Source organism: Macrobrachium nipponense, chromosome 21 (assembly GCF_015104395.2).
Source record: "Macrobrachium nipponense isolate FS-2020 chromosome 21, ASM1510439v2, whole genome shotgun sequence".
Taxonomy (NCBI): Eukaryota; Metazoa; Arthropoda; class Malacostraca; order Decapoda; family Palaemonidae; genus Macrobrachium; species Macrobrachium nipponense.
In genome coordinates this window covers 22,222,779-22,243,362 of record NC_087212.1, presented here as the reverse complement: position 1 = coordinate 22,243,362, position 20,584 = coordinate 22,222,779, and the positions used below count along the sequence as shown (strand labels likewise).

At 47.5% G+C, this 20,584-nt stretch overlaps 1 protein-coding gene across 5 annotated transcripts in view; it reads left to right on the top strand.

Moving 5' to 3' along the window:
* LOC135197836 (uncharacterized) overlaps nucleotides 1-20,584 on the top strand; it is a 201,243-nt gene that overhangs the window by 140,511 nt on the left and 40,148 nt on the right. For all 5 annotated transcript variants that reach the window (XM_064224995.1, XM_064224993.1, XM_064224990.1 and 2 more), the window contains one exon: nucleotides 13,444-13,568. In XM_064224995.1, the coding sequence (XP_064081065.1) occupies nucleotides 13,444-13,568 (125 nt within the window). The remainder of the gene's footprint in view (nucleotides 1-13,443; nucleotides 13,569-20,584) is intronic.

Genomic DNA, 20,584 nt, shown 5'->3' with positions numbered 1-20,584 from the left:
GGTAAATGATTGAATATTACTAAAATATAAGAGTTTTAGCTTACAATTGCGTTTTTCGACCATTTCGGTAGAGTCAAAGTTGACCAAAGGTTGAAATTTTGGCACTTATCGTTATTTATATGAAAACATCTCAAAACTGATAAAAGCTAATATCATGAGTATTTTTTTGCTGTATTCTACCTAAAAATGTGCACATTTTCATATAAAATACTACATGTAACGGCTAATTTAAAATGGTAAAAAAATTATGTCAAAGTGACGAAATAATTTCCGAGATGTGTCACAGATACTTTTTAGTGCGGCAAGAAAGAAATTCGCGCTTGCGCGCCTGCGTAATGATTGTAAACAAAACAACACCTTGATCCCGGAACTCCCAGCATCCCCCAAGGCGCGTGATTCAAGAGTTTTTGGCTGGTAGGCCTAAAAGTATTTTTCCGCGAATTTTTAAAAAACTTTTGTATGTCGACGTAAAATACGTCCAGTCGGCACCAGAGAGACAAAAAATGTCGACATAAAATACGTCCAGTCGGCGTTTAAGGGTTAATATTTAGATATGCTTTGAGAAAAATGCCAAATTATAAATGCAATCAGATATGCATTGGAAAAAAATGACAAATTAGAAATGCAATCAGCAGTGAAAATATTCTCTTGTGTTATGCATTTTACAGTGGTTTACTAATTTTCAAACATTAATGTAAACACGGTAAAATATCAGTAAAATGTTATTTCATGTACAGAATCCATTTATTATCCTTTATTATTATAAATATTGGTCTGTTATTGTATAATGTGTATATACACTAAACACATCAAACAGTACGTATATACTAAAGCATCTGAGCTACAAGCTGTGTAGTGGCTACTTACAACTCTTTCAGCCAATCAATTGAAAAGAATTACAGGGAGTTACAAGGATTAGGATGTCTCAAAGACTTGTTAGTACATCCGAGGAGACAATGTGTGCTCGCTCACCTGTAGGAGCAGGTTTTACTTTGCATTCACAGTGTCCTAATGATTTTGTATAGCTTTCTTTTAAACTCTTCCACTCTGTTACTGTTTACAACTTGTTCCGACACGGCATACAAACCTTCGGTCCTTTTACAATAGGAAGGTTACTAGCGGCAGCTGGATAGGTCGTAAGCTTTCGAACAAGGGGTTCGGTAGTTAACTGCTTGTCCGACAGGCGCGCACGCGCGACTGGGAGGTAAACAATCACTTTTGCTTTCGGCCTGCTGGCGTGTAGACGTGTGTATCATCGCTCTCTGCCCGCTTCATTGTCGTTGCTTTCGCATGGTTGTGTTTTTCTTTTTCTATTTATCTAGTGAAACTGAATTGTAAGTACAATAATTTCATCTTTATTTCCATTGAATTCAATTGTGAATTAAAGGATCTTGGTTTCTCTGCGCCCTCCGATTACCCGAGTGCCGGGACTGAAGGGCGTAAGTGCGGGAATTCATATTTCCCAGAAATGATCCTCGTATTGTGTATGCTCGGTGCCGAGGGCGGGAGAGCGCTCGCTCCGAGCTTATATTTTGGTTGGAAATGTGTAGATGAAAATCGAAAGTAAGTACCCTTTTCATTTATATTTTTTTGACCTGCATGCTCGTTGCCGAGCGAATGCGCTCGGCACGAAAACTTATTCTGTATGGAAGTGGAATCGCAATTACAGTATTCTTTTTCATTTTCATATATTTATTTTGACTGTATCAATACTCATTTTGGATCAGTTTCCGCACTTACCCGGAAATTGATCCTTTCCCCTTTTTATTTGAATGAAGTGAAATCGCAAGTGCAGTATTCTTTTTCATTTTCATATTTTATTGAGATTGCATTATTTACTTGGATCAATGTTTCCGCTCTTACCCGGGAATTGATCCTTCCCCTTTTTATTTTGTATGAAGTGAAATCGCAAGCGCAGTATTCTTTTTCATTTTCATATATATTTTGATTGCATCAATTCATTATGGATCAAGGTTTCCGTTCATAATCGGGAATGGATCCTTTTACCCTTGCGCTCGGTACCGAGGGCGCAAATGCGCTCGATCCGAGCCCTTATTCATTGTGAAGTGAATCGTAATGCAAGATTCTTTTTCATGTTATTCCTTTTATTATTGATTGCATCAATATTTATTTTGGTTCAAGTTCCGCTCAGTCAGGGAATTGATCCTTATGCCCTTGCATTCGGTGCCGAGGGCACGATTGCTCTCGGGCTCTTATTATTATTGTTGGGTACATGGGTGCTGTGGGGGGGTGGGGAACGAGAATCCCCCCCCTTCCCGCTCAGCTCCCACAGATGGCCCTTCCCCTTTGGGGGGGGAGGTTATCTGGGTTCTTCTCCTCGCCCGATCCGTCGAGCGCGGGGGAGGGCGCTCGGTGCCTGATGTACAATTGTATTCGGGGTCTTCCGCTCGTTCGGTGTGGGGCTCACCCCCCCACGCGAGGGGACTTCCCCCCCACTAATCACTACTACTGTTATTTCCGCAGGTGCTACTGCCACAAGGGTGGACCTTGGTGAGGTATGGGCGTCCTTCGGTTTGCAGGGCGTGCCTAGTGTCCAGGGGCTGCGGTTCTATGTCTGGGCCTGCTGCGGTCACCACGACAACGATATCGACTCCAGGTGACGACGTCCCTCCTCACCTGGTGTACTCGCCTCACGTGGTAACAGTCTTGCCTACAGCCGCTGTGAAGTGCCGTTCGCCGTACCGAGAGGGGGGCGTGCCGCCGCCGCTCGTGGTTGCCGCGCTGCCGTGACCACACTTCCGCTGCCCTAGAGCTCGCCCCTGGACCTGCCGCCGGTACCAGGATGTTGCTGGCTGCTGCTCCACCTCCTGTGTTTCCGGTGCTGCCTGCCGTACCTGCCGATTCTGTGCTGACTGTCCATGCAGTTGCTGCGCTGGCTGTCCCTGCCGTTGCTGCGCTGGCTGTCCCTGCCGTTGCTGCGCTGGCTGTCCCTGCCGATGCTGTGCTGGCTGTGCCTGCTGTTCCTGAGATGCCCATACCTGCTGACGTCGTCCCTGTTCGTGGTGGTACTACCCCAGACTTTGGTCTGTCTGTACAGGTGCGTCCGGGCCCTGTGGCTTCGGCTACAGCAGCCCCGGCTCCGCCCTGGATGGCAGATCTTACGTCTGTCCTGAGGAAGCTGACGAAGAAGAGGAGGAAGGTGTCGTCGTCGTCGTCTTCATCTTCTTCATCGTCGTCGGCTGCCGCCTCTTCCCCTTCGACTTCTAAGGCTTCACAGCCGAGGAAGAAGAAGGTTGCCTCCTCCCTCCTAAGAAGTCTCCCTCGGGAGCTTCTCGGGACCCGTCTCACCTCGGTGGGACGGGAGGGTTCCTTCCGCTGGTCCTCCTGCTCCTTCGGGAGCAGGGCCCGTCTCATCTTCCGCAAGGAAGAAGACTACGGGGACCAGAGGGGTACCGGCTACCACCGGTACTTCCTCGCCTTGTGTTAGTGGTTCTGCCACTGCATCAGGTTCCTTCTCGGCCTCTCGTTCGCGGGAGGTACCGAGTGTACAGTCACCTACCAGCGATCGTGCAGCCAGGAACCAGACCTCTGCGCCCGCTCAGCGTCAGGTTCACGGCACGGAGCGGAAGACTGGTGACAGCCGCTCACGCGACTCTCACCAGACCAGCTCTCGCTCTCGCGGCGACCAGCTGGCATACCCGGGCTGACATGACTGGTCCACGTACCGGCCCAAAACCCGGGCCTGAGGCTGGGAAGAGGTCCCCCCGTTCGCCGGTACCAGCCACGGCTGGAACCAGCGACGTGACGTGCCGTGAGGACAAGCACCGGTCTCACCGTGACAGTGGAGCCTGCAGGTCGCCTGACCGTATGGCAACCAGCACCAGCTCTTCTGACACTCGAGATCGGGGCCGCTGTGCTCAGTCCAGCCGTTCTCCACAGCGAGACGGTTTGACCAGGCCTGCAGCTCGATCGCCACCGCGGGTTGACGATCGCCTGCAGCCCTCCAGGCGAGGAGGGAGCGTCAGGTCTGCCTCTCCCGTACCTTCAACCTCCTCGGGTTACACCGGGAGGAGCGAGGTATTGAGGAGTGATCGTGAGGGGTGCGCCCCTCATGATCCCACCACAACACCCTACGTGCCAGGCACAGTTCTTGGACCGGCCAGGATGTATGCGCAAGTGGCTGGAGGAGACCGAAAGGGCTGTCGCTGTTCCCCCTTCTTAGGAGGAAGGTTCTCGGAATATGCTCTTGTTCGAAGGGCTTAACGGTCCTACTCTGCAAGATGCTGTGACTTCCGAGATGCAGAGCAACTTTGCCGAGGTTATGGCGCTGATTCGTCAGCACAACGACCTCGGGGAAGGATCGTCGCTCCCACCAGCAGAGCCACGTCTCGGCTCGAGTCGTTTTGGGGCCCGAGAGGGAACCCAAATCGACGGTGGGTCTGCCGCGATCGGAGCTTGCCGACTGTGTTGAACCAGGTAGTCTCTCGTCTCCGGACAAGAAGGCCCTCTCAGTTCTGGCCGGTCGAACAAGCTACTTCCACCTCCTCTACTGAGACAGAGGCGTTTCTACGTGTCTTCGGACACAGTATTTGAATACCCCTTCGGTCCTCCTGAGAGGTTTCGACCTCGACGAGGACTGGAATGAGTCGGAGGACGGTATCGGCTCTCTCCTGTCAGGTGTCGATCAGCCCCACCCAGACGACGTTCACAGTGGCGGCTGACCCTTACCTACAGTAGGAGTTCGTAACCCTCCTCGGGAAAACGTTTTCTCCTGACGATACGTTTTCCCAGGCGATGGCTGCTCCTTTTCTTCTCCAACTACTAGTTCTGCTGGGAAGGCGAGCCAGTATCCAATTCCTCCCCCATTCCCTCTCTCCTTACGGCTATGAGGGAAAGGGGAGGGATCCTACAGAGATTTCTCTGTAAGATCCCACGTTAGGGACTGCGCTACCGGGGGGACCTTCGGGTCCTACCTGAAGTAAGCCCCGGTCGTTGAGGAGGGATCCTGCCCCTTTCTCGATTTCTACGGGAATCGAGAGGACCACCAGCCGATATCGTTTGACGAATTCGGTGGGGGTTTCGCAGAGTGCTTAGAATTCTACGGAATTTCTAGCGCACTCAGAGTGTTCGAGTTTTTTACGATCTCCAAACACTTAGGCGAGACCACGGTCCAAAGTGAGCAAGAATCCCCGATAATTGTTACACGATAATCGGGAACCTCGCTTATGCTCGAATTCCTGTAATTTCTAGCATTTGGAAGAAGACTGCTGCTGAAAGAAGAGTATCTCACAGTAGGCGATTAACCTGGAATAGAGAAGAACGGACGGGAACTTCCAGTTTGGCTTGAACTATCGTCTTCGGTATTCTGTTCACCATTGAAGCTTTCCTTTGGGAAAGACTTCTTCACTCTCTTGACTAGAGAACGAAGGCGGTCGATCTCCAATCCTTATTCTCATTCCTCGAGGGGAAAAGAATTTAGGATGGAGGTCGTTGTACAGAACCTACAAATATACTACGTATATTACCCTCGCGACATGATTCTTTTAACAGTTGAATTGTCCGGGGGGTAGGCGCATACCGTAGTTAACTCTACGGTTTGTGACCGAGACGAATTGTATCTTAATTGAACTGCAACTCGGGGTTGCCTGCAACCTCCAAGCAGTTATCAGTTTCGATGTTAGATACTTGGTATTGTCACGACAACACCAATCAGCTTTTGTATTTACTGAAATCCGTTTCGTTTAAATATAATTGCTCGAGCGTATTCTTTATGCTCGATGGTTCTAGCCGAACGCATTCCTTCGTGGAAGGGATTACCTGGCAACTCAGGATGACGAGTCACCGAGAGCTACTGCGTATTGAACTGCCTGATAGCAGCTCAGTATCAGCTAGGTCTCCGAGATGCACGGTCGGTTACATCTTTCTCTCCCCTGGTTTGATTGACTACCGAACCGTATCTCTGCCCAACAATCATGGACTTAGGTCTCTGATTAACGGGGATTCTCGCAATAATGAAGGACCATCTACTGCTGTGAAGCTCGATTTCATCGCCTTCGACATTGCGAGAATTTTCAACAGAGATATCTCTTGGACTCTTTCATCTTTCTGTTTACCGCACGGTAACAGAAGTCTGTACTAGTCTCCTGCTGCATCGCACCGCGATAATGCGAATGATTTTTGCAGACATCTGAGTTTGTCTTCAAAATATCTCGTATTCGCAGGTGTGCAATTATGCATTGTTCGCCCCGAATTAACAGATGTGTCAGAAGACATCGCCTACTCTCCGACCTGACAGCTCTACTTCCAAATGTTCAGCCCATGAGAAGCAGTTCTTCAGGCAGTATTTCCCTGTGTCTTCATTACTGAAAAGCGCTCCGCTTTCATTGCAACTACGATCCTCGCCGGACAGCAATGAATAGCGGTTAGCGTTCTCAGTCTTTGTAGCACAGGTTCAGAATCTTGAGAATCCTTCTCTCGATTCAGCTGTGAAGACGTAGGCTGTACACCTTCGTCTTCAACGACACATAGTGTTGTTTCTCCTTAGCTGAGAGTCAACTATACTATGAGATATCTTGCCATCAGGGACCTCGGTCTCTAGAAGGCAATTGACTTTCGCCTGTTGGTCACATGCCTTAAGAGAATCATCACCTCGCCGTCTGGCATCGGTGACGAACAAATTATGCATTGTTCGCCCCGAATTAACAGATGTGTCAGAAGACATCGCCTACTCTCCGACCTGACAGCTCTACTTCCAAATGTTCAGCCCAAGAGAAGCAGTTCTTCAGGCAGTATTTCCCTGTGTCTTCATTACTGAAAAGCGCTCCGCTTTCATTGCAACTACGATCCTCACCGGACAGCAATGAATAGCGGTTAGCGTTCTCAGTCTTTGTAGCACAGGTTCAGAATCTTGAGAATCCTTCTCTCGATTCAGCTCTGAAGACGTAGGCTGTACACCTTCGTCTTCAACGACACATAGTGTTGTTTCTCCTTAGCTGAGAGTCAACTATACTATGAGATATCTTGCCATCAGGGACCTCGGTCTCTAGAAGGCAATTGACTTTCGCCTGTTGGTCACATGCCTTAAGAGAATCATCACCTCGCCGTCTGGCATCGGTGACGAACAAATTATTTGTTTAGTCTCTTGGCATAACCCTTTTAAGGCGAAAGTCACGTGACTTGCTCGGGTGCTTGGACAACTTGCCTCCTACCGAACGCAGTCAGTCGGCAGCTGTCAGAGCGCCCAAGTCAGTTACGAACTTCGCTGTGGACTTAGTTCGGTTGTTCCATAACAGTCTTTTCTTCGTCCTAACGGCTTGTCACAGTACCCATACCATCGACACCCACCATTGAGTGTCGGTGTCCTATCCACTACCGAGAAGAAGAACTTCACTGCATGGGGATAGGAGAATGTGAGACACTTCGCTGCAGACGGATAGACCAGTATGGGTACAGGACATCACCGAAGTCGAGAAGAGGGATAGGTCATGCGACCATTCCCTTCTTTTCCTCTGAGGTAATTGCATGACTTTTCCTGTGAAGTCAAGCATCCAGGGGATGGGGATTCGTGACGCTCGATTTCGTACCGAACTTCGTAGCGAAGACTCAGAACCCTTCGGTTCCTGACGATCGGTTAGAGTCCTTCACAATCCCCTCCCTAATGGACTTCACCGCCTTCGATGTGAAGGAGATGCTGCTTTGTCCTGTGAAAGCGCGACCGCGCTTTCTTAAGAAACTCGACATCCCAGGCTGAGTGTTGAAGACTCTTCGTCAGCACCAAGATGACCTAGAAGTACACTCCCTCGAGTTACACAAGAACTTCTCCGTGGCACAGGTACTGAAGGCAGGGGTCTGGTACAACCAGACCACTGGCACCTCCTTCTACCTTTTGGATATTGCCCACAGGTCCTTGGATCGTTTTCCTTGGGACCCGTGGTGGCTGCTCAACACGTTGTGTAGCTAACCCAGACCCTAAGCAGGCTGAACAGCATCGAGTCCTGGTGTGACTGTAAGAATAGATAAGTGAATGAGAGAGTGACTGGCTTCTCTTCCTATCTTTTTCTCCCCCTCTACCTGTGGGTAGAGGGATACGGTCATCACCTTGCTGGATAAGGACGAGATGCAGGTGAGCTACTCGACAGAGCCCCATCCTATCCCTTTCACTAGGGATGGGAGTGAATATCCACCACTTCCTCCTACAAGGGGGGGGAAGTGGATGCCAACAAGAGACAAACCATAACTTTATGTTGCCTCTTGCAAATAGGAACTTGTTCTTGCTTGCTGGTACGAAGAGATGCGCTTGCCTCTCTCTTAGTACTTGGTCCAGAGGTCTGACCATTGATCCTGCGGTGCACACCCCGATCAATCGGACAGAGGCTTGGATCCCTCCCTCGCTCTTACGACCAGGGAGGCATTCCAAGGTTGGGCGAACACCAGTCTGTTCACAAAAGACTCAGATTCCTCCCACCAAGAAGTGAGTCTTCCTATTATAAAAGGACCGAAGGTTTGTATGCCGTGTCGGAACAAATGACAAATTGTCATTTCTGGTGGCAGTTTATTCCACGTCTCACATATCTTGTATGTAAAGAAGTTCCCACAATGAGATATGTTGTATCTCTTCAGTTCTAGTTTCCATCTATTATTTCTAGTCCGGTTTTTGTTTAATGTAAATAGGTTACTGTCTACTTTTGTTATGCCTTTCAGTATTTTAAATTTTCTATTAGTTGTCCTCACAATTGTCGTGTTTCTAAGCCATGCATGTTCTGGCTCTAGTCGTCTTCGGTAACCTATTTGCCTGATGGATGGAATTATCTTTGAGACTCTTGCTTGTACTCCTTCTAATCTATTTATGTCTTTTCTTAGTATTGGTGACCAAAACTATACTGCATATTCAAGATGGGGTCGAACTATTGATGTGTAGAGCTGCAGCACCATTTCCTTGTTTCTGTATTTGAACTGCCTCTTTATGTTGATACCCTGCTGTTTGATTGGCTACTTCAACTTCAAACCCTCCCAGCCAATAGAGTCTCTTCATGGAGAGAGAGAGAGAAGGAGAGAGAACTGAGGTTTTCATTGGTAAAAACAATTACAAATGTTGGGATGATAAGTTTGCATACATATTACAGTTATAGTAGATCAATATAGTAGTAAAGTATAAATGGATTCTCTAAGGAAAATATAATTTTATTTATATTTTGTAGACAGTACATACACAAAGCATCTGAGCTACAATCTGTGGGATTGGCTATTTATAACCCTTCCAGCCTATCAGCATGTAGAAATGTTGGTACCCTGATATTATGTTTGCATCGGTAAAAACAATTACAGATGTCGGGACAATAATTTTTTATGTATGTATATTAGATTATAGTGGAAATAGAATAATATAGTATAAATGGATTCTGTAAGTGAAATAACATTTGTTCATATGTGGAACAAACCTTCAGTCTTAACAATAGGATAAATCTTCTGGCGGCAGCTGGCATCTATTGAACCCTGTGATGCATTTAGTCATTCTTCAGTGCCTTGGAGAGCAAATGTTCTCTTGCTCTTCTCCTCCCAGGTTTTTTTTTTGCTAAGTCTGTGATTCCTTTCCTGCATTCTTGTGTTTTTGGGTGTGTTTTGTGGTTCATTTGGATTCCTCCATCAGATCTAAGAAGCCCCATGTGTCCCGGCCTTCCAGGGTTCCCGTGCTCACGCTTCTTAGCTTCCACTTTACTTTTACTGACCCCCATAAAACTTGCAGTAGGTGTCATTTCTAATTTCTCTTATCTTGGGAAGGATTCCCTCCTCCTCTAGTGGATGCTTCTTCTTCCCTTCTTCCAGACTTTTTCCTTGTGCCTTCTCATCCATTGGTGCCTTGTCTCCTTCCTTTTCTTCCATTGATTAGTCTGGAAGCATCAAGAGTTGCTCTGGGTGGTATTTTATTTAATGCGGCCCCTTCTCTCTCTCAAGGGAGATGTGGTCCGTTCGTGAAGGGAGGAGGCAGCATTATCTTGTTCTTTTGTTTTAGGGTCTGGTGTGTACAAGATGTCATTTGTGTGGGTCTCCTTGGTCCTACCCAGGTTCCCTTCTTGGAAGGCCTATTGTCCCATTTCATATCTGCATGCCTTCCAGCAGTGGCTCCCATAGCAGTCCCCCCCCCCCCCCTCCCTCCCTCCCCCCCCCCCTCTTCCTGCCCTCCAATACTTTGGGTTGCATGTGCTGGTGCTTTGCAGAACACAAATGTTACTGCTCCTCATCCTGGGTCACCTTTTCCCTTGCCATCAGCGAGGCCGTTGACTCAGGCACAGAGTCTGATACACCCTGACTTCCGGGTCACGGAGCTCTCTAGACAAAGAACTCCACATCAATGTGTTGGAATTGACAGCAGCTTTCCTGGGTCTTCAAGAGTTTCAAGATAGGTGGTGGGTCACTGTGTCGTTCTGTTGTCGGACAATACCATGATGGTAGCGTATGTGAACAAATGGGTGGCTGGTGCCCTGCCAACTTCACTCGTTGACAGTTGAATTACATCAATGGGTGAGTGACAATTTGGTGGAGCTCATGGCCAGGTACATTTCGGGTAAGAGGAATGTGGTGGCTGACAAGCTGAAGTTGTCGGAGTAAAGTTCTAGGTACAGAGTGCTCTCTGCATCAGAACATACTAGACAGGCTATTCCATCTTTGGGGAAGACCCATGTTAGACCTCTTCGATATGCGCTTCAACAGGAAGCTAGAGGTCTACTGTTCTGTGGTTCCAGATCCATTCACTGTGGCAAAGGACACCCTTCAGCATCATTGGGACAATCTAGAAGTGTACGCCTTCCCTCCATTCTGCCTGGTCTGTCATGTCCTGAACAGAGTGATGGGTTCCTAGAATCTCAGGATGACCCTGATAGCTCCTTTGTGGCCACAAGCAGACTGGTTCCCAGACTTCCTGTCTCTTCTTTCAGAGGTGCTGAGAGAAATTCCTCCTTGGCACAACCTTCTCTGCCAATCTCGTGTGGAGAGGTACCACCAGTTATTGGGGCCCCTATCGCTTCACAGCTGAAGATTGTCCAGTATCTCTTGCTAGTGAGAGGTTTTTCTTGCAGAACAGCAGCTCAGATGTCTGGCTACCTCAGGAGGTCTTTGTCAGCCGTGTACCTGGGCAAGTGGGCCGTCTACTGTGATTGGTGTCGTCAATGGGGTTTCTCTCCACATGGAACTTCTGTTTGATGGATAGTGGACTTTCTGATCTTCCTCAGAACAGAAACGTCTTTCTGTGTCTTATGCTATCAAAGGTTGCAGGGCTGCCTTGGCATTAGTTCTATGTCTGAAAAGCGTGGACATCTCTTCATCTTGGGGGATCGCTGAGTTGTTCAGGATCTTTGGCATTCTTGTTCACTTAGAGAACTCAAACCTCCTACGTGGTACCTTACTTTGGTTCTGAGTAGTCACATTTGAGCTCCTTTTGAACCATTACGTCGATCGTCAGACAGGGAACTGACTTTGAAAACAGTTTTCTCTCTGGCTGTGGATTCCTTGAAAAGAGTTGGAGAGTTCCATGCCCTAGATTATGATGTAAAACACACCAGGGGTTGGGGGGGTCTGTAGCTTTCAAATTTGTCCCTGAATTTGTAGCTAAGACAGTTCATGATGACAGATTTGCCTCTTTTACCATGCTTTCCCTGAAGGAATTTGTTTACAGTGATCCTCAAGAGTTACTTTTGTCCTGTCAGAGCACTGCATTGTTATCTAAAAAGGACTTGCCACCTAAGACCTAGTAGTTGTAGACTTGATGTTTGCGTAGGTTGAGCCAAGGAAGTGTCCATGAATACCATTTCATTTTGACTGTGTGAATTGATTAGGCAAGACTATTCCTCATCTTCAAAAGTCTGTCACCGATACTGTGCATGCAAGAGCACATGACATCAGAAGAATAAGTTCCTCCCTGACTTTCAAGAACTTCATAGGATTTTGAATGCTGGTTCCTGGCTTCGGCATGCCCCTTTCACTTCCTTTTACCTATAGGATATTACCCACAGATCCTTGGACACTGTGTCCTTGGGTCCGTTGGTGACTGCCTAACAAGTTGTGTAGCTCATCCAGTGCCCATGGCGGGACAGTTCATATCATGTCTAAGATGATTGTGTGAAGAGAAAATTACTGAGATGCTTGGTTTCTTTCTTTCCCATTTTTCCCATCTTCATTCCTACTGGCAGTTTGAAGATTAGTCACATCATATGCTGGAACTGGCTTGATGCAGCTGAGTTTGGCAGCCTTACTTTAAAGCCCCTTTTTTTTGTATTCCATAAAACATATAAATCTGTTTCTCAGTAACATATACTCCTCTCTCCAGCAAGGGGAGTGAGGAGTGGTGACAAACCCTTTGCTTGTGGCCAACATGTTTTGTTGCTGGAACAGATATAGTAGTTCTCTTTGTCTTCCATGTATGCAGTGAATCTGGACATGTTTACATTTTACTCCTAGTGGACTGAATTTTAGACAACCATATATTTAACCTCTCACAGGCTTGGAGCCTCAACTTTAGAATTCTCATTTCTAGGAAGAGTGGTCAGGAGTGCTGAACCTCTAGTCGGCTCACCTGAACCTCCAGTCGGCTCAGGATTCTTGTACCTCTCTCCACGTAAGAGTCTATCCTATTATTAAGACCAAAGATTTGTTTGCATATAAACAAATAACTAATTTTTTATTAATTTGTGTTTTCCATAGCTAACAAACCAGAGGTCTTAACATTGACTGCCCACCTATAGCCACCCCTCTTGTAATCTTGGGTTGGAAGAAAGATTAAATGCATATACAATTTTTGTTTTGTTTTTAGCTGGTTCCCAACCAGCACCAAAAAAATTATCCTATTGTGAAGACCTCAGGTTTGTTAGCTATGAACAGCAATACAAATTAATTTAAAAATTGTCATTTTAATATTTTGTTGTTTTTTCATTAAAAGATATGCATACTGTGTGTGTGTGTGAGAGAGAGAGAGAGAGAGAGAGAGAGACCTGAGGTGTTTACAATGGTAACTGGTTTTGTGCTTTTGTGGGATTTTAATTTAGCATTTTATTGATATTTTGCTGTGTTTACATCAGTATATTAATATTTGAAATATTATGATAAGAAAAAATAGTTTTATCTTGGAGAAGCTTTTCTCACAACTGGCAACACTTATTCCGACGGTTCAGCTTTCTGATCAGACGAAATACTGTGCTAGAAAATCTAGAATTATGATAGACCAGACATGCTGAAAAGATTCCAGATGGTGCTGCCCGGGGCACACCATTTTACAGTGAGATACTATGTGTATATAAACTATGTGTACCTCTGCAAAATATTGGTTTTGTATTTTGATATTTGTAGATTACATGTCTAAAATTTAAACAGGACAGTTAGTATATAGTTTACTTAACTTTTCGAGGAAGCTGTTTTTTAATAATGTTTGATAAAGTATGATTGAATACTGCCTAAACTATATTTTAAGGCTCATAAATGTATTTCTTTACATAGGTACTGGAGGCCTTTCAATAACTTCCCAAGTCAGGATGAGATTATACAAAATTGTGTCATGATTTCACTCAGTCATGTGTTGGACAATTCCAGCTCTCTTATTGTCATTGGTTCTGGCAGCATAGGTGAGTTGGTAATTTGTTATATAGAACAAATTGAGCATTTATTTTAGCATTGTTTACTTTTAATTTACAGTGTCTCGCCAGCTCGGGCGGGATTTTTTATATTCTGGTATGCAATGGTGTAACATCTCGTTGGCTGATGCCAGGACTTAAATTTAAAATCGAACAAATTATAAAAAGATGAAACTTAGAATCATGTGTTTAGATGAATGTTTTAACACCTCTCCTTGATGAACAGTTTTGTTATAACTTGAGGGAACAACCTAAGAGTTTACGCATTTCCTTTGTTCTGCCTGATCCGTCGTGTCCAGAACAGAGTAATGGGTTCCAAAATATCAGGATGGCCCTAGCAGCGCTTTGTGGCCTCATGTGGAATGGTTCCCGGATCTTTTTCTCTTCTCTCAGCATTGCTGAGAGAGATTCCACCTTAGCCACAACCTTCTCTGCCACCCTCATGTGGAGAGGTACCACCACTTAGTAGGATCTTATCCCTTCATGTCTGGAGTCTGTCCAGTACAAGCCCCCCCCCCCCCCATATTCACATTCTCCGGATTTGGGGACTCATGGATTCACAGATTTCTCTCTTGACCATATCTACCCATTATTCACAGGAAATTCACCTATTCATGGTATTTTTCTGAGAAATATTCAGAAAATCCCTGTTTTTTTTAGCAGTTTCATCATGAAATGCACTTTTTGTGATAAAACTATTAAAAAAAACCAGGTGCAGGCTTCCCGCGGTTAACGGCGCAATCGCTTAGCGGCGAATTGGTTTTACTGCCATTGTCAAAAATATTCATTAAAAAAATAAGACATTTTAAGGTATTTTTACAGCACATTTTTTGGTTAACAGCGCCGCTAGCGCAGTTATGTCTAAAGAGTTCATACATTTGTAGAAATGCCATTCAGACCATAAAGGTTATGCAAAGAATATATTAAGAAATTTTATGGAGAGTTATTACACAGGTATTAGGGTAAAATATATGCCTCTGATGCTGTTCTATGCTGAAAATATTGAGTTACATAAGTGCAAATTTAGCTATGGATGAGTCGATTTATAAATGTTCATGCTTTTGTGTTTAAAATGCGTATGAAAATGTATTACGTATATTTTTATTTCTGCACAGAAATATGTTACAAAGGCAGCTTTTGAAACTGCCCTTCACGTTATCTAAAAGGATGTTTTTTCATGTTCTTTCATGTGAGCTGCCGCCTGCCGCTCTTCAGAAAATATAGAGTTAAAAAAAGTGCAAATTTGGCGATCGATGTGTCGATTTTATAAATGTTCATGCTTTTATGTTCTAAATGTGTATGAAAATATATTACGTATAGGTTATATTTATTTTTTACATAAATATGATACAAATTAAGGCAGCTTTTGTAACTACCCTCCACGTTGTCAGAAGATGTTTTTTCATTTTCGTTCTTGTCCGCCACTTTTCCGAAAAATGCATGGTGTTATTTTATTAATTTGGGAGCTAATTATAACTCATTTTGTCAATGTAACTTCAGCTTTTTGTTATAAGTTTTCATGCATTTATGTTTAAAATGTGCATTATAAAATACTAAGCCAAATCTAAGCCAGTATTCCGCAGAGCGGCCAGTGTTTTGGTTTAAAATCAGCTGATGGTGAATACTAGTTTGTTTCGCCATATTTAATGCAATTCTGAGCAAATTTTCTTGCTTCTAGTTAGCATGAACAAATATCTAGATACGTACTTGACTTATATGAGACAAGGTTATTTTTCCTTATACGACGTGTTTTTAGGTGGAAATATGAATTGAATAGGTCTCGTTGTGATTGTGAACTACAGTGGGCCCCCCGTATTCGCGTTCTCCGGAATTGCGGACTCACTGATTCACGGATTTCTCTCTGGACCATATCTACCCATTTAGTTGCGGGGGATTTGCCCATTCACGGGATTTTCCAACGAAAATAATCACTAATCAGTGTATTTTGATGTTTATTTTCATGACTAAATACATTTTTAAGATACAAAAATGATTTACTAATTTTCAAATATTAATTTTGATTAATACTGTATTAGTAAGTTTAATAAGTTTAAATGATATCACATAATAAAAATCATATTTCTCTCTCTCTCTCTCTCTCTCTCTCTCTCTCTCTCTCTCTCTCTCTCTCTCTCTCTCTCTCCTACAAAGATGTGTATATTTGTATGATAAATAAGGGATTTTGATGTAGGAAAAATCTATTTCTGGGCAAGAAAGCCGTGTCGCCCAGTGAAATATGTCTGCTTTAGCACTATTTCTAGTAAAATATTGCTATAATACCGAGAAGCTGCTAATTGGACATGTCAGAAGCTTCTGACTCGCTCACCTATATAAAAGGTGTCGGTATAAAACTGGGGTTAGTGTTAAACACTACCACAGCAACCCCTCCAATTAGCCTTTTCCTCATCAAAAGACCCTAAATACGGGGAGCCGACCCATAGGTCACACCTAGCTACCCCGTTGAAGGCGTCTGTGACGTCATACTTTTCGATAGCCATATCGTGTTCGTACGTTCGAATATAGCTATTTGTTCTTTTATTTTTATTCTTGGTTACCGATCGTCATTCTACCTCTTCACCCAAGTTAAGTACTGGTTCCGCCCTTTTTCAATATTTAGAGAGTGAATTTACCTTTCGTTTTGCCTTTATTTAGGATTTTATTAGGCGTCACTTATAAGTAGCGGGCGGGCGGCAAGTCGCCTTTACGGCTTACCCTTGAATTGTACCGATTACGAGTGGTCTTCCTCTCTGCTTGTAACATGTGATATTTCAGTACATATTTTTATTTATTTCTTGGGTGGCAGTTTTTAGTCGATCCTATTTTCGTTTATGTTTTGTTATTTTCATTATTTTCATGTTTTTCACGGGGGTCTTCATTCGAGCACGTTTCTTTATTTCGTGCTTCGCCGTTTATCCACCGTTCCCCCCCCCCTTATTATTTTTAAGTTTGGTTTATTTCATTCAAGAATCTTCCCTTTTTTCTTTTCGTCAGCTTGCCGTTTCTTATCGTTTTGTCAGTAGGCAATTAGTTTTTGTTCCGATACGTAATACAAACCCTCGGTCCTTTAACAATAGGAAGGTAACTAGCGGCAGCTGGGACGGTCGTAAGCTTCGAACAAGGGGAGAACGGTAGTTAACTGCTTGTCCGATCGTGCGCGCGCCCGGGCGGTGAAGAATCACTTTTGCTTTCGGCCGTGGTGTGACAGGACGTGTTCGTCATCGCTCTGCCCGCTATTTCGTCGTGTGCTTTGGATGTTTACAATTTCTTCTGACTGGTTTGTTTGTGGTCTTGAATGAAATTGTAAGTACTCTTTTTTCATTTTTCATTGTGAATTGAATTAATTATGGATCAAGAAGAGCTTTCGCCGCGCCCACCAGCTGCCCGTAGAGTGTGTCCCGGGCTGGAGGGGCGTAAATGCGGCGGATTCCGCTCATATCCTGACATTGATCCACATGAATTATGTTATCGGTGTCGGGGGCGAGAATGCTCCCGAACCGAACCATGTAATGTTTGTGTGAATTGGTCCGAGGCGCAGTGGGTGCTGTACGAGGGTATGAAGAGGCGTAGACGACCAAGGAGTCGTCGGAAAGCTCTCCAGCGACTCCTTTGGTGACGGATACCTCGTCATCCTTCCTACCTCCAGCTCAGCCCCCACGATTTGCGCCTTCCCCTGCGGGGAGGGTTTCGGAGTCCTTCTCCTCACTCGATCCGTCGAGTGTGGAGGAGGGTGCCCGATACCCGGATGTTCAATTGTACTCGGGGTCTTCCGTCCGCTCTGGGTGGGGTTCGTCCTCCCCCAGGCGTGAGGGTGCCCCTCTAACTGACCCGACTGTTCCTCCCTCAGGTGTGCCTTCTGTGAGTGACGACCTTGGACAGGTGTGGGCGTCGTTGGGACTGCAGGGCGCCCCCAGTATCCAGGGCTTGATTCAACGTCTGGCGGGGTCGGCAGTTGGTAACTCATGGTTGGTAGTATCACAACAACGACTAATACAGTGTCCACACCAGCGTACGCCGCCCTCCTCATGTGGTTTACACGCAACACATTGCGTCGGTGACCCACGGCATCAATCCAAAAGCCGATTGCTGCCGTACCTAAGAGGGGCGTGCCGCCGCCACCTGGTTTCTATGTGCTGCCGACTTTCGCTGTCCCAAAAGTTTCGCGCCCCTGGATCTGCCGCCCGTCCCAATGATGAGTTTTGGCTGAATTGGAGATGCCTGTGACGCCGGACTATGCTGCCGTACCTGCAGTACCTGCAGCTAGTGTTGCTGGCCCAGCCGCTCGCGCCGCTCCTACGAAGCGCGCGGAGCGGGACGCTCATGCTGATGTTGCTGCTGGTGCTGGTCCTGCTGGTGCTGGTCCTGCTGCTGCTGGTCCTGCTGGTGCTGGTCCTGCTGTTGATGTCCCTGCCGCTCCTGCCGTGCCTGCCCCTGCCCACGTCGCGTCTCCTCATGGAGGTGCTGCAGGCCGGTCTCAGGCTCCTTTCCGACAGGATCAGTCGGGGCGTGTTGCTTCGGCAATTGGCCGACTTTTTCCGTGGGATGGAAGACCTGACGTCCGTCCTGATAGAGCTGACGAAGAAAGGAGGAAGAAGAAGAAGGAAAGGTGTCGTCGTCGTCTTCATCGTCTTCTTCGTCGTCTGCTGCCGCCTCTCCCCCTCTTCGACTTCTAAGGCTTCCAAGCCGAAGAAGAAGAAGGCTGCCTCCTCCCCCCCTAAGAAGGCTCCTGCGGGACCTTCGAAGGGCCCGTCTCGCTCTAGCGTGACGGGGGGTGCTTCTGCTGGTCCTCCTGTTCCCTCGGGAACAGGGCCCGTCTCCTCTTCTGAGAAGAAGAAGAAGACGGGGACCAAGGATATGCTGGCTACTGCTGGGTACATCCGCGCCTGGTCTTGGTAGCACTGCTGCTAAGCCAGGTATCGGCTCGACTTCTCGTTCGCGAGAAGGTCCGAGTGTACGGTCTCCTTCGGGCGACCGTGCAGCTAAAGTCAAGACGCCTGAGCTTGCTCACCGTCATGACCGAGGCACGGAGCAGAAGACTGTCGAGAGTCGCGCAAGTGACTCTCGCCAGGCCAGCGGCCGCTCTCGTAGCGACCAGCCGGTACCTCGGGTTGACGTGACGGTCTCTGACCGGCCACGGGTTGAGGCTGGGAAGAGGTCCCCTCGACCAACGGCACCAGCATCGTTTGAACGTGCCGTGAGGACGCTCACCGGTCTCACACGCGAAAGCGAGCTCTGTAGATCACCTGACCGCCGCTCCCACAGGGACCGGACGGAGACGGTGGCCAGCAGTAGCTCGTCTGACGCACAGGACCGGGGTCGACGTGCTCAGTCGAGCCGCTCGCCACAGGTGAGCGGCATGGCCAGGCCTGCAGATCGATCCCCACCGCGGGTTGGTGATCGGCTGCAGCCCCCCACGTACGCTGGTCCTGCCAGCGAGCGGGGGGGGGAGCGTCAGGTCTGTCTCTCCTATACCTTCAACTTCCTCGGGCTACACCGGGAAGAGCGAGGTAGCTAGGAGTGATCGTGAGAGGTGCGCCGCTCACGATCCCGTCACGATGCCGCACGCACCAGGCATGGTCTTAGGACCAGCCAGGTCGTACGCGCAAGTGGTTGGAGACGACCGTCAGGGGTCTGTTTGCTGTTTCCTCCTTCTGAAGGAGGAGGGTCTCGAGAGCTGCTCCTGTTGGAGGGACTGGACGGTCCTACTCCTCAGGACGCTGTGACTCCCGAGATCCAGAGGAACTTTGCCCAGGTTATTGCGCTGATTCGTCAGCACAACGACCTGGGGGAAGGATCGCCGCTACCACCATCTGAGCCCACGTCCCGGCTCGAGTCATTTTGGGGCCCGAAGAGGGAACCCAAAATGACGGTGGGACTGCCGCGATCTGAGCTTGCAGACTCAGTCCTTGACCAGGTGGAGAATTTCGTCTCAGGACGAGAGGACTCACTTAAGTCAGGACGGTCTTCCAAGCTACTTCCTCCTCCTCTGCAGCGACAGCGGAAGTTCTACGTGCCATCAGTGGATCCAATACCGCCCAAACAGGTTAACCCGGAGCTAGCTAGGCTAACTCCAGGTGTGTCCCTGCAGCAGCTCCGTCGGAGAACTTGTGGTTCTCGCAGCAGGAGGCACTGGGCCTGGAAGCTACCGCTATGGCGGCTTTCCAGGCAGTCTCTTGGTTGGATCTGTGGTCCCTCACAGTATCCAAGGTCGCGACCGACTCCGGGGGCGCTGCCCCTCGAAGACGACCCCGACTTCAGAGACTGTGCCAGTCTGGAGGTAGGGCCATCTCCTACCTCGCCCATCAGACGGCAAACCTGTGGGCCAACTTGGTTCTCCGTCGTAGGGACGCTGTCCTTACACGAGTAGCCAAGGGGGCCGGGCGTGAGGCGGTAAATGGACTCCGTAACGGACCAATGAAGAGTTTTCCTCCGCTCTCTTTCCCGGAGAGATGGTGGACGCTGCGGTGGAAAGACGGCGCACTGATGACAGTGACCGTCTGGTTCACCAGGCAGTTACGAAGTTTCTGGGCACCTCGTACAACTGCGGCTAAGCCTAAGAGTTTAGCTAGCGCTTCCTCGGCTGCTAAGACGCTGCTCCATCGAAGCCCGAGGAAAGACTCTTCCTGCTTCAACTTCTGGTAAAGGAGGCCGTAACCAGCCCTCCTCCCAGCCCTCCTTTCCCCGAGGAGGTGCTGGGAAGAAGTCGAAAGCGAGGTGGGAAACGCTAGGGACGGCGTTCCCCCTCACCAGCTGCCGGAAGTGGGGGGGTGCCGCCTAGCGAGCCATTGGGCAACTTGGCAGCGCTACGGTGCCGAGACCTGGATAGTAGACGTCCTTCGGGAGGGATATCTACTACCCTTCGAATCTCGGCCACCCCTCACCTCCAAACCGGTCCATCTTCAGCATATGTTCTAGGATCCTCAAAGGACGACGCTCTTCGGCAGGAGATCAAGACCATGCTGACCAAACGAGCTGTAGAAGTCGTAGTTGGATCGGTCACCGGGCTTTTA